At 41.9% G+C, this 14,712-nt stretch overlaps 1 protein-coding gene and 1 pseudogene across 2 annotated transcripts in view; one reads left to right on the top strand and one right to left on the bottom strand.

Annotated features, from left to right (window-relative positions):
* The window catches only part of s100z (S100 calcium binding protein Z), a 4,430-nt gene extending 368 nt beyond the window's left edge, over window positions 1–4,062 (bottom strand). Inside the window, exons 1-3 of one of the 2 annotated variants that reach the window (XM_024382061.1) lie at window positions 3,970–4,062; window positions 3,577–3,752; window positions 1–601 (exon numbers count right to left, since the gene is read on the bottom strand). The exon at window positions 1–601 is cut by the window's left edge and continues 368 nt beyond it. In XM_024382061.1, coding sequence (XP_024237829.1) covers window positions 443–601; window positions 3,577–3,717 — 300 coding nt within the window. In that variant the 5' untranslated portion in view covers window positions 3,718–3,752; window positions 3,970–4,062 and the 3' untranslated portion in view covers window positions 1–442. The remainder of the gene's footprint in view (window positions 602–3,576; window positions 3,753–3,969) is intronic. The other variant, XM_024382062.1, reaches the window with a different exon arrangement.
* Window positions 4,063–7,953: 3,891 nt separating this feature from the next.
* Window positions 7,954–12,639, top strand: LOC112219934 (annotated as a pseudogene).
* The last annotated feature ends 2,073 nt before the right edge of the window (window positions 12,640–14,712 follow it).

The raw sequence follows: 14,712 nt of genomic DNA, 5'->3' as shown, positions 1-14,712 counted from the left end.
GTTAAGAGCTGAAACAGTCTGGCACTCAGGGTAGTGTGACACCATGTTTGAAATCATCTGTTTTGATGCGTCAGAGGGACAGAAGTATCCTATTTCTAGCAAAAGTATGTCAATTTATGATTTCGACTTTAGTCTAATCTCCTTCTGCTGTTGATAAACATATAGTGTAGTGGTTTTAGTACCACTGAGACCATGGGGAATTGAGAAGTGATCACAGTATTCAATGTTCAGCATGATGGGTGTGGTTGTAATTCGTTACTTTCTACCTCTGTTGGTTTCTAATTCTATTTCTATCCACGTGCCAATTTGAAATGGCTCCCTATTCCCTATGCAGTGCACTACTTTTGACCAGAGCCCTATTTAGACCTGTCATAGCCCTATGAGGCTTTGGCCAATAGAAGTGCACTAAATAGGCAAGGGGAAGCCATTTCGGATTTAACTGTTAGTTGGCTTTCTTCTTCTGCTTCTCCTGGAAGAAGTCGTTGCAGGCTACGGTCAGGGCCGCCACCAGAACCACAAACTCATTGAAGTCCACCTCGTTGTCTTTGTTGGAGTCCAGATCATTCATGATCTTCTCCACCAGCATGGGGTCTTTCTGAGACTGGAAATGAAAAGAAACAACAATTACTCAATCACTAAATCAGTCAATCAAAGATCTAACCACCAACCAAATCATTTTAAACCTTGATCATTTGAAGGATGGGGCTAGGGGAATTGTAACCACTCTCCAATGAATATACAGATCTATGGATGCAAGGACTGACAGTCCTTGAGATCAACATCATTTTGAGTCCAAAGATATATGCATATCTCATAATTAAAACAACAATTGAACAGCAGCAAATATTCTATACTGTAACTCTAATGTATTCTGTTCCACTGTGCTTACTCCAGGCCTCCGACTCACTCTACCACTCTACTCGACAGGAAATAGACCGTCCTGAATCATGTCTCATGTCGCCCATTGACCGATCTGGATTCAGCTGCTTGGCCAATGAACAAGTCCCCTCATGACAGCAGGCTGCAATTAGGCCCTGTGTCAATCTCCCAGCCAGAGATCTGAGATGGAGATGGGGGAGATTTGAGGAGAGACGCCTCAGGCTCTGAGTCATTGGATTCATGGTGCTGGAGCCCCATCCCGGATATTAGACCGCCAAAGGCACTGACTGGGCACCGCACAGCACAGCAGGGCACCACACCACACAGCCAATGTCCACTGGAATCCAGAGTGATGCTGGCGATAATCAATGAACCATAAGCTGAGAACCATCAGAGGTGTGTATGTGCACTTGTGTGGGTGTGTGTGCGTGATGGTGACCGTTGGATGGTTTCTGTCAGTCAAGCCAAGCCGGCCTGTGATACAGAGTAGTGACATGGAGCTAATGGAGGTATGTAGCACACACACACACAGCTTGACTGTATATGTACAAATCTCATTGAAATTTACGTGAAAAGTCAGTATTTGGCACTTTGACAAGTAGTGCACTAAATTAGGAATAGGGTGCCATTTGTGGCGTGTCCTGAATGTGTATTAGACTGTTACCAGGACACCGTCTCTATACTTGTCAGAGGCACGTCGGTGGGTGGAGACTAGTGACATCAGAAGAGAGTAGTCCAAGTTTATATTTGGAGGTGATGTGGGTCACTGGTGATGATGCATAGGCACCTGAGGCTTCCTTCCATCAGAGGGAGGGAGAAGATGTAGAGAGAAAAAAAGGAGGGAGGAGAGATTTGTCTCTACAACCCCTCACTCATTCTCTCATGGTATGAGGCTCATCCATTAGAACACAGACAGGCAGGTTTACTCCCCAAACACACTCGCATACACACAATCTTGTTTAACTAATCTTGCGGGAACACGCAATTTATAACCTTTCAAAATCCTATTTTCCCTAACCTTAACCCTAACCCCCAAACCTAACCTTAACCCTAACCCTAAATCTAACCCTAATTCTACCTTAACCCTAAACCCCCTAGATATAGCATTTGACCTTTTGGGGACTAACAAAATGTCCCCAGTTGGTCAAAACAACCCCCCACACACACACACGGCCACTCCTCTGCACCATCACAGTCACTGCAGCATGGTAGGTTATCTATCTAGAGTTATCTACAACAACCTACTACTACAGGGCAGTGAAGAGTAACTACTATCTTGCCTGCTTTCACAAAAGTACAACAGCAAGAGACTTACACTCAACTTAACCAGAAATCAAAACTTCACAGCGGCTAAACTAATCCAGTGTCATGTAGAAGGAGAAATGTCAAATCAGGTCCCTTTGCATTGATGTTTCCTTCTTGCCTTCCCTTTTGGATAACTAGATAACTCTACCATTCTCTTAATCAACTATGTTCTGCTTTGTCTGTCCCCATAAGAGAACACCTTGAATAACCCACTTTGTTGCAGGTAGAACCCTTTCGGTTCCAGGTACAACCCTTTTGGGTTCTACCTGGAACCAAAAAAGGTTCTCCTATGGGGACAGCTATAGAACACTTTTGGAAACCTTTTTTCTAAGAGTGTAATTATATGCTTTCTAGCCACTGAGGCATATTGAAGAACAGATAAACAACATTGCCACGTCTCTAAGAATCATGTAAATGTTGTGTAGTAGGTCTATAATTGGAACAAATGAACACAACAGACCACATGGATTTGTACAATCCTGACATGAGTGAATCGGATAAATTCAATATGTATTTGGTTGTCTAATTCATCTTTCAAGTCTCAATGGGTAATCAAGTGGCATCAAAAAGCCCCCAAACATATCCATAAGTACAGCATAAATATCACTAATGTACATCATGAAATTAATGCTGTTATGATTTCATCTAAATGGCACAAGAAGGTTTGAATTCAAGACAGCTAGCTTCTTATTTGAGGTTCAACACACAGCTAAAACAGATTAATATAAATATAAATGATACAGTGGTTTTTTTCTATTCATGCTACTGTGTTATACAGTTTCCTTGAACTGGCTCTATGCACACTCACTAGACTACACATACTACACTGACACTCCAACACACACAGACATACACACACACACTACATACGCTCACACAAAAATAAACACACACACACACATGCATATAGACGCCACACATACACACTCACACATAGACACACTTTCACATTTTTCACATAACATACGCTGTTGCTACTCTGTTTATTATATCCTGATTGTCTAGTCACTTTTAACCCTTACCTACATGTACCTACTGTATTACCTCAATTAGCTCAACTCCCTCGTACCCCTGCACATTGACTTGGTACTGGTTCTGCTAGTATAAAGCCTCATTAATGTTTTTATTGTTTCACTATTTCCTTTTTATTTAGCAAATATTTGTCTTACTTTTTAAACTCTGCATTGTTGGGAATGGGCTCGTAAGTAAGTAGCATTTCACGGTAAAGTCTACACCTGTTGTATTTGGCGCATGTGACCAATACATTTATTAACAATTAAATAGTGTTTCGGGGCCTTTTAATTGCTAAACACTGTCTGGTGAAGAGAATACCAAAATAATGTCAACATATATTGAGATTGATAAATGATGAATATTAAACAGCTTTTTTACCATGAGAAAGTCAGTGAGTTCACTGTTCAGTAGCTGCTTCAGCTCTCCCTTGTTGAGCTTGTATTTGTCTCCATCGTTCCCGGAGTATTTGTAGAAAACTGTTATAAGTGCGTCCATGGCACTCTGGAGTTGGCTTGGCATGGTGCTGATAGGAGGACAATGTCTTTCACGACCTACTGGGGGAAAGTGTAAGGGGAAAAACAATTTCAAAACAGTTTAAAGTCTACGTTTCTTAAAATAAAAGTCAGAGTTAAGTCTAAAACTATGGCCGCAAGTATTCAAAAGCACACAATAGGCGACATGTACAAATATTAGATATTACTCTACAGACAGACATACAGTAACATATGGTGAGACATAACAAAAGCTCTATAGTAGAGGTGGTGTTCCTACCTGGTTAGAATCCTGGGCTAGTGTGATCTGAGAGAGGTTGCAGCATGGCTTGTTTATCTACAAATCAGTGGAAACATGACGTGTCATCATTCATCACCATAGCAATAATTAATTCCACAGGTGAGAGACCCATGGTAACATGGTAACTGTGTCTTCTTGCTCTGCTTTTAATCAAAGGCCCAACGGTGGTGCCGTGAATAACAAAACATGTTCCCATATAGGCCCTGGTGTCCCCTGTGGGTTCACTTTAGTCACAGGAGGCCCTCAGTGTTACTCCAGTGGAGAGATACCTCACCAAACCAGCTGAAAATAGATCTATGTACAATATGTGTCTCAGCTGCATTGAATGGGATTGTACAGGATATGTTCTTTATAAAGAATATGGGAGAACAAGGTGAAGTGGTTTTCAGTTGGAATTTTATGGCGCTACTTCATTTCCCTTAGTTCATCAGTCACTGTTCTGAATGTTGGTTCACCTCTCTCTCTCTCTCTCTGTCTCTCTCTCTCTCTCTCCCAATTCAATTCAATTTGCTTTATTGCAATGACGCAACAGTGTACATATTGCTGAAGCTTATTTTGGATATTTACAATATAAAAATTAGAATCAAAATGGTCAACGGGACAACAGTAACAACAATAACCAAGTGTCAAAATAACCATACATTCAACAATAACAATAAACATACAGTAGAGTACATGTGCAGGTTGATTGGTTAGTCAGACACTGTCCCTCAACTTATGGCAGGCAGAATTGTAGTGCTCTCTCTATCTCTCTCTGTCTCTCTGTCTCTCTCTCTCTCTGTCTCTCTCTCTTTCTCTGTCTCTCTCAATTCAATTCAATTTGCTTTATTGGCATGACGTAACAATGTACATATTGCCAACAGTAACAACTGTCCAACTGTCCCTCAACTTATGGCAGGCAGCAATGTAGTGCGCTGCCAACCCACAGCTCTCTGCATCCTCCCCCAACAGGACAGGTAGCCTACTCTCATCAGAGAGGACTTTGAAACCTTGAATAAGGGTTTCAAATTTGGGGAAATGACACTCTCTAATTGTTTTATATTTTTGATATCAGGAAGTGCATCTCAGGTTCTGCTGTTTTGCAGTGGTTGCACAGCCTTTCCTCTGCAGGGAGCCAGGTTTTCCTGTGTCTACCCTTCTCAATGGCTGTGGCTGTGCTCACTAAGGTTTTTCTAAGGTTTTGATCAGTAACCATGGTCAAATATTTAGCCACAGTGTACTGTCGATTTAGGGCCAGATAGCACTGCATTTTGCGTTGTGTTTGTGTTTCCCAATAAGCAATATAGTTTTGTTTTGACTGTGTTGTAATTTGGTTTCATTTGTTTTATCCTGATTGATTGGATGTTCTGGTTCTGAGGCTTCAGTGTGTTAGTTAGTAGAACAGGTTTGTGAACTCAGCCCCAGGACCAGCTGGATGAGGGGACTCTTTTCTTTGCTCAGCTCTTGGCATTGCAGGGCTTGGTAATGATATAAGAGGGGGTCACTGTATTAAACACAAAACCTCATCTTCAAGCACTATTTACATAACCTCTGACTCCTCTCGCAAAATGAAACATTCGCCTCAAAACAGTTTTACCTGTGTTCAAAATCAAACACTGCTCTCAAATCATAAACAAAGTGATCAAAATGATATACACTCTCAAGCAGTCAGTAAACAATACACCGAAAAATAGAAAACACATTGTTCAAAACCTACAATTCTCAGGGAGAAGTACATTTTTCATCTAAAACAATATTCATATTTTTCTGTCATTGTCTTTTGATGAACGAAAACATGTTCTATCATAGTAGCTCAAAATTGATCAGAAATGACTATTCTGCTTTGCTCTTTGCAATTTTGTTCCTCCTCCTTGTAGCCCTATTTTTACAGTACTGTACCCTGCATCTCACAAACTTGTCCTTTGGCTCTGTGATACTGTAATTCTTGTTCTTTGTTGATATGAACCTGCAACCAGTCAAAATCTATTGAGCAGTCAGTACTGTTAATAAATGGAAAGCACAATGTTCAGGGCCACACAATTTGTCCATTGTACAGTATACAGCCTACAATGCATTGTACTACAGTATACAATACTAAAAGGGACAAAAATCAAAGGAGTAAACATGTGATCAATGTGCTTCTTCTTGTCTTTGGGCTGGGTCAGGCCAGAGCACTTTGTCGACATCACAAGCAACATTGTCCCTCCTGAGGCAACGGGGGAAGAAGGTTCTTGTGTGCCGTATCCAGCCCTGACATGATTCCTCACCTACAGTGGGGCAAAAAAGTATTTAGTCAGCCACCAATTGTGCAAGTTCTCCCACTTAAAAAGATGAGAGAGGCCTGTAATTTTCATCATAGGTACACTTCAACTGTGACAGACAAAATGAGAGAAAAAAATCCAGAAAATCACATTGTAGGATTTTTAATGAATTTATTTGCAAATTATGGTGGAAAATAAGTATTTGGTCACCTACAAACAAGCAAGATTTCTGGCTCTCACAGACCTGTAACTTCTTCTTTAATAAGCTCCTCTGTCCACCACTCGTTACCTGTATTAATGGCACCTGTTTGAACTTGTTATCAGTATAAAAGACACCTGTCCACAACCTCAAACAGTCACACTCCAAACTCCACTATGGCCAAGACCAAAGAGCTGTCAAAGGACACCAGAAAGAAAATTGTAGACCTGCACCAGGCTGGGAAGACTGAATTTGCAATAGGTAAGCAGCTTGGTTTGAAGAAATCAACTGTGGGAGCAATTATTAGGAAATGGAAGACATACAAGACCACTGATAATCTCCCTCGATCTGGGGCTCCACGCAAGATCTCACCCCGTGGGGTCAAAATGATCACAAGAACGGTGAGCAAAAATCCCAGAACCACACGGGGGGACCTAGTGAATGACCTGCAGAGAGCTGGGACCAAAGTAACAAAGCCTACCATCAGTAACACACTACGCCGCCAGGGACACAAATCCTGCAGTGCCAGACGTGTCCCCCTGCTTAAGCCAGTACATGTCCAGGCCCATCTGAAGTTTGCTAGAGAGCATTTGGATGATCCAGAAGAAGATTGGGAGAATGTCATATGGTCAGATGAAACCAAAATATAACTTTTTGGTAAAAACTCAACTCGTCGTGTTTGGAGGACAAAGAATGCTGAGTTGCATCCAAAGAACACCATACCTACTCTGAAGCATGGGGGTGGAAACATCATGCTTTGGGACTGTTGTTCTGCAAAGGGACCAGGACAACTGATCCGTGTAAAGTAAAGAATGAATTGGGCCATGTATCGTGAGATTTTGAGTGAAAACCTCCTTCCATCAGCAAGGGCATTGAAGATGAAACGTGGCTGGGTCTTTCAGCATGATAATGATCCCAAACACACCGCCCGGGCAACGAAGGAGTGGCTTCCAAAGAAGCATTTCAAGGTCCTGGAGTGGCCTAGCCAGTCTCCAGATCTCAACCCCATAGAAAATCTTTGAAGGGAGTTGAAAGTCCGTGTTGCCCAGCAACAGCCCCAAAACATCACTGCTCTAGAGGAGATCTGCATGGAGGAATGGGCCAAAATACCAGCAACAGTGTGTGAAAACCTTGTGAAGACATTTGACCTCTGTCATTGCCAACAAAGCGTATATAACAAAGTATTGAGATAACTTTTGTTATTGACCAAATACTTATTTTTCCACCATAATTTGCAAATAAATTCATTACAAATCCTACAATATGATTTTCTGGATTTTTTTTCTAATTTTGTCTGTCATAGTTAAAGTGTACCTATGATGAAAATTACAGGCCTCTCATCTTTTTAAGTGGGAGAACTTGCACAATTGGTGGCTGACTAAATACTTTTTTTGCCCCACTGTATATCACCATTGGCTAAATCCATGGCTTGCAGCAGATTTACTCTGCTGTAGGGTTGTCGATCATACACTTTCCATCTCCAAGAGGAGAAAAACTCCTCAATCTGATTCAGGAAAGGCGAGTATGGAGGCAGGTACAAGGTCATAAACTGCCCATTGATGTTAAAACATTCCCTTACCTGAGCAGCTCGGTGGAAACTGACATTGTCCCACACTATCACATAGGTGGGAATGGGATTCTCATTTAGCTCTTGACCCTGCTGCTCTTGAACCTGCTGCTCAAATAAAATATATCTTAGATTGGCAATAAATCTGAGAAGGTGCTGGGTGTTATATGGCCCGAGTGTAACATGGTGATGTAGAACACCATGGTTGCTGATAGCAGCACAGATTGTGACATTGCCACGTCGTTGACCAGGGACTTCAACAATGGCCTGCTGTCCAATCATGTATCGGCCTCTCCTTCTCCTCTTTGTTAGCTTGAAGCCTGCTTCATTGACAAAGATGAACTCATGAGGTCTGTCCAAGGATTCCAAGTCATATATTGTCTGTGTAGAAATACAATGTACTGTATGTAAGATTTTGTAAGTCGTACAGAGACAGTGCTATACTGTAGAGTACAATTAAGCTTCCGATTCACATACATTGCATGTACTGAAGAGTAATGTCATTCACATAGTATGTGTTAGTACTGTAGACAATCTGGATTACAGTAAATGTTTCTGAATGTACACTTACTTGCACATACTGAGCTCCCAGTTCTTTCACCCTTGGTGAGTTGCGCTCAAAAAAGTTACTCTGTATACTTGTTTCATTCGCATCCTGTTACGATGGAGGACACGGTCAATTGTGGAAATGTTCATTGTCGATTCCCTGTAAGTGTGTGTTGTCTTGTATCACTCGTTCCTGGATTTCTCTGAGTCGTATTGCATTATTTTGAAGGACCATGCCAACTATAACGGCCTCTTGCTCCCGAGTGAATATAGCTGTCCTTCCACCTGCACGTGGCAGCCTTGCAATTCTACAACAAGTAGTTGTGTAGTTACAAAACATATTCATGCAGTACAATACATACAGTGATTAACTTTACAAAGGTCTATTGAAACAGCTGCATATAGTGTAGTACAGTACATTTGCAATTACAAAAATACAGTAGTATCCTGTACCTGTTCTCTTCTCTGAATGTCCTTACTATGGTGGACACGGAAAATCAGCTCAAATTGGGTTGCACTCTAAGTCCTGCTTCCCTCATTGTCGGTCCATGGACAAGAACATGGTCTATAACTGTTGCACAAATTTCATCAGATATTGCCACTCTTTGTCTTCTTCTTCTTCCTCCTCTTCCTCTTTCTTGCCCTCCTCCTCTTCCTCCTCGTCACCCACCTCGCATACGTCCTCGTCCTCTCACATTGTTTCTTCTATCCATTCTCAGACTTTCTCCTTCCCACCTTCAACAACCTCTTTGCTCTCTGAACTGGCTTATATTGGTTGTGTCGCATCATTTGAAACAGGTTAAATACATTTTGAGTGGTTGTGTTCAATCAATGACATGTCTTCTCTATTTGTATTTGATTGTTGCCACTTGTGTTTACCAGTATGGATGACATGTGCATTAGAGTGCAGAATGTGTTTTGAGAATGAGAATGTGTTTAGAGTTTTGCTGAAAAGTCTAAGTGAGATCTGCATATTGTGTTTTACCATGTGAAATGGTTTAAGGTATTGACAACAGACTGCATAATTAGCTAAATGAGTCCAGGCAACTGAGAACTTTGTTCAGCCAATGGGTTTGAGTGTTTTAGCAATTGAGAAAGACTGTAAAAGGTGTCTCTTATCCGTCCACCATGTCCGCATTGTGACCAGGTTTCCAGCTCCCTCCCTGCATAGCACCAGTAGGGAGACGAAGCCTCGGGTGCTTCAGCAATGCAGGCTTGTTCTTTGTTTAGCCGTCATGCCCCTACAGACCTCACCTGAGGGAGGGTGGATCTCAGCTGTGTCTTCAACCCTTTATCCACCCTCCTCTTCCACAGCTAAAATGTATTTCCGTTAGTTAGGGTGAGGAAACTGTTCCCTTCAGAGTTGGCCAAGCTAAATTAAAAAATACTACGCAGAAGAGACATGTCCCCATGGAGGGGGTGAGAGGGGAAAAGCATAAGAAGTCCTAATGAAATGAATTAATAATTGAATTACTCTCGCATTGCATAGAGACCACTGAGTCCCCTTCAAAGTTGAAATGAAAATCTGTAAATTGGAGAATTAGATTACTTTGTTGTTGTGTCATGAGTTTATCTTGTTGTTACATTTTTGTTCCCAAAAATGTATGTGGAACAGCTATGGACCAGACAACAGTAATAAATAGTAATAAACAGTAACATACGTTCTCATTGAGATACATTAAAATCCTACAATGTGCTGCTCTACACTTCAACTTCTTCTAATGCATATAAAAACAGGGAGCTTCACATCACCCAGTTTCAGGTATTCATAAAAACATTTTAAAAAGGGAGATTTTCAATTGCAGCCCTCAGAAAAGGGTTGTGTGTCCACAAAATGAAATGTGGAAAAACCTCTTCAGAAACAACTATCTACGGTACAGAGCAGAGGCGTCTTTCTTCCAGTGGTACTTGTCTGCCCTCTAGTGGTGCCAGACAGCACAAAATCTAGTGGTGCCAGACAGCACAAAATCTAGTGGTGCCATTACACATAAACAGTGTTTATATGCAATTATCATAGAAACTGAAGCAGAATTTATTGCCCATTATTAGGATCATTTAGATAATATGATAACGTTTATATAAAGCCTTGTTTGAGTTAGAAAGGGATTACTTGAGCTCCACCATAGAAACCATCTCTGTGGTAGACAGACCACTTGCCTCTTTTCACTTCCAACAATCAGACCTTATTCTCAGCAGTATGATGCAAGCTGAACCATACAAAAATTCAACATTGTATTTTTGTTGCCAAGTGTAATTTAACGTGAATAAGTAGAGCCTTTGAACTCCATGTCACTTCTGACAGCTTTCTATTATGTATTACTGTTAGCCCTCACAACAAGTCAAGGAGAGAAAGAGAGAAATATACATTTAAAAAACATCTTTAAAAATGTTGTTTTTAATCTAATTATCAACAGGTTTAACCAAAGTGATCAATTTGACAGATTATCACCCAGTGAGCAAAATTGGTTGAAATACGTCTTTTGGTCGTCTTTTCAATAAAAAAATATGTATTTTCAACCAAAACAAGATGTCTTTTCAACGTATTGTGCTCATACTACAGTGTCTGCATTAAACAGAGACTGCACCAAAGTCTTGCTTTTTGACAACAGTGTATTGTTGCTCCTCAGTGCCAGTAATGAAAACACACCGCTCTTTTGACAAAGTCAAATTCAAGTTACTTCTGATCGGTGGGAGGCAGCTCTCTAAGATCTGGGTCAGAAATAAGAGCTGCTGTGACTCAGGTCCTGAGTCCTGGCAGCGATCCTCTGGCCAGAGAAAGAGGGGTCTTCACAGACCACCTGCTTTAAAACCCAGAGAGAGGGGGGGTGTAGGGGGGAAGGAGGAGGTGGCGCCTCGATGTACATAAGAGGCTAAGATCGACCCCCAACCCAAGTTGGCACGACGGCATCAAATGATTTGCTTTTTGCAGAAAACAAACATACGTTAGAGCTGTAATGATCTTTGCTATTCTTGTGGACTCTGCTGCAACCAACCCAGTTATAAATGAATAATCTGTGATTATTAGACTTTATAGAGAACCACCAATTGTAGTCGTCCTTCAGCCAGAGCCGTCCGTCCTTCAGCCAGAGCCGCCCGTCCTTCAGCCAGTGTGGAACTACCTCCTGAAGTACCACCAGGCTGAGCCTCAGAGCCCTCTGTTCCCCGTGGTCATCTCAGTCTCCACCTACCTCCTCCTGGTGACCCTCTACACCCTGTTGGACGTCCTGGCCCCCAGCTGGCCCACCCTCAACCGCTACAAGCTCCACCCAGACAGACCTGTCACATGGGACAACATCTGGACCACGCTCGGCCTCACAGTCCACAACCACCTGGTCTAAGTCTTCCCTCCCACTGTGCGCCAGTGGTGTGGAGGCCACCCATCCCGCTCCCTCGCAAAGCCCCCACTCTAACAAGCTTCCTCCTGGGCATCCTGGGGTGCACAGTGGTCTTTGACTTCCAGTACTACCTCTGGCATCTCCTCCACCACAGAGTCCCCTGGCTGTACTGTACCTTCCACGCCATGCACCACCAGTACCTTCAACCCTTCAGCCTGGTCACCCAGAACCTGTCCGCATGGGAGCTGATCAGTGTGGGATTCTGGACCACTGTGGACCCCCTCTTGCTGCAGTGCCACTGCTTGACCACCTGGTGCTTCATGGTGTTCACCATCTGTGTGTCCACGGAGGACCACCATGGCTACGACTTCCCCTGGTCTCTGCACCGCATGGTACCCTTCAGCCTGTAGGGCGGACCCCCCAAACATGACGCTCACCACCAGATGCCTGGGGCAAACTTTGCCCCGTTCTTCTTCCACTGGGACTGGCTGGGGGGGACCAACATGGTACCTACCATCCCTTCCAGAGATACACCTGTTACGAAAGGTCTGAAAGGAAGAAAAGATAAAGGGACTGCTTGAGTCTTGCTTTTTTTTATTTCTCCCCTCACTCTCTCTCTCTCTCTCTCTCTCTCTCTCTCTCTGTCTTTTCTCCCCATGTTGTGTGTACTTCATCTAATATCTCTCCTCTCCTTACTCTCTCTATATTGTCTCTCTCTATGTCCACCTCTCTCTCGTCCCATTTTACACCCTTTTTTCTGTGTGTTTGTCTTTACTGACTTCATACTAACTGTTGCTGTCTTTCAGATCTCTGGTTTTGTTTGCAGTGATATAGATCTTTTTGGTGATTACTCAGTGATTTTTGATTGGTTTCCATCGCATTCTCAGGTCAGACGTCTGGGCATTTGAAATGTGGGTGTGTTTGTTTGTGTTTAAGATTTTCCCCAAATAAATATTACATTTTCAAAAATATTTTGCTATGTTGTTTGATATTGAAAGGTTCTTATGTTTCTCTGTATTGAACTCTTTTTGAATAAACCTTTATTGTAAATCTTGTGACATACAGTCCTACATGGATAATCAAATCTAGCTATAACTGGCTGTTGCTTGATGTGAGGCTGGTAAACATAACGAATGTTATACAGACATTCTGATAACTGATCATAAATAGTTTTTTCCCTGTTTTTAAGTATTATTTTTGGAATTTTGGGGTTCTGTTAGGAGAATTGACACATATGATTACAGCACCGCAATTCAAGACGGATAATACAAGGGAGTTGATCACACACACACACACACACACACACACACACACACACACACACACACACACACACACACACACACACACACACACACACACACACACACACACACACACACACACACACACACACACACACACACACACACTGATGAAGCAGTGAGCTGAATGAGGGTATTTTCGTGTGCCTCCAGAGTGACGCTTGGGGCCAATACTAATGTATCATCCTCTCATTCAGACGGTCAATGCTTTTATTGGCTGAGACGTGTACACAGCCCCTCCCACCTTCTTTCTGATCCATGATCTTCAGCTGTGATCCAAACAAAAACCAAACACAACTATTTCTCTTTTCAAGCATGCCTTTGGCAGATCACTAAGAATACTTGCTGTTCCTAGAAAGTATGCTTGTTATCTCATAGATGCGTAATATTGGAAACTGCAGCGCATATGTCCTACTGATGATGATTGGAGCAGAGGGCTCATGGAGGGTTAGAGCGTACCCAACACCCAAAGTCAATTCAACGTCTATTCCACGTTGGTTCTAGAAACAAGGTTGATTCAACCAGTGTGTTCCCAGTGGGCAGTATCGAATGTGAGCTGTGTTTTAAGCAGATTGTCAAATTACTGTCGGAAATTTTGAAACAATATGAAACAAATATGAATGTTGACTGTCATTTAAACAAGTCATCATCCACTGTGAGATGAATTCCTTATATTTCAGCACAATACCATCCATTCATAATTTTCATTTGTTTACATGAAGTATCTCTTGTCACAAATACATGCACTTGCATAAACTGTCCAACATTTGTCCCCCTGTACAATTTTAGACACCATAGGTTTGTTGAGAAATGGGAAGAAAAATACACACACACTTACACTCACACCTGGACTGCCATATATAGGAAAAGGTCAAACAATAATAACTCCCATTACCTGAAGCAGACCACAGTCACAGTGACTTCCTTATTTGAACAGCTGCCAGTTTGTCATGAAGTACAATATTCAAATCAAATCAAAGTTTATTGGTTGCATACACAGTTTAGCAGATGTTATAGCAGGTACAGTGAAATGCTTATGTTACTAGCTCCTAAATGTCAGTAAAATGTCAGACAAGTACACCAAAAAAAATAAGTGTCAGGACTAATCCAATTAACAACCCAAATAGAACTGTAACAGTAATCCAAATTCAATCTATACGTATATACACTGGATGAATTTACAAGATATACTACAAATGATACAGTATGTACAGCAGTAGATCTATTACAATAGTACCCATTACGCACTAAGCAAATATTAGTAGGCCTATGGCATTCATGTAAAATCTCTCTCTGTTATTATAGGAAAAGAGCCGTTACTGTGATTGTGGTTGATATCCTTGGTACAGCATGTCTCAATACACTGTGCCTTTGTTTGTTGTTATTCACAAAGTGACAGAACTGGTTTGGTGTGTCGACGCATGAAGATAGTCACCTTGTGTTGCAACGCTTGAGTCTATTTTAGAAATACAGGCCGTGAGACACTGGCTGAAACAGAGACTGTGTGTGAGTGCGTTAAATGAACGAAATT

This window comes from Oncorhynchus tshawytscha, linkage group LG20 (genome assembly GCF_018296145.1).
Source record: "Oncorhynchus tshawytscha isolate Ot180627B linkage group LG20, Otsh_v2.0, whole genome shotgun sequence".
Lineage (NCBI taxonomy): Eukaryota > Metazoa > Chordata > Actinopteri > Salmoniformes > Salmonidae > Oncorhynchus > Oncorhynchus tshawytscha.
Note: the sequence above shows the minus strand (reverse complement) of the source record. Positions and strands in the feature narration are given on the sequence as shown.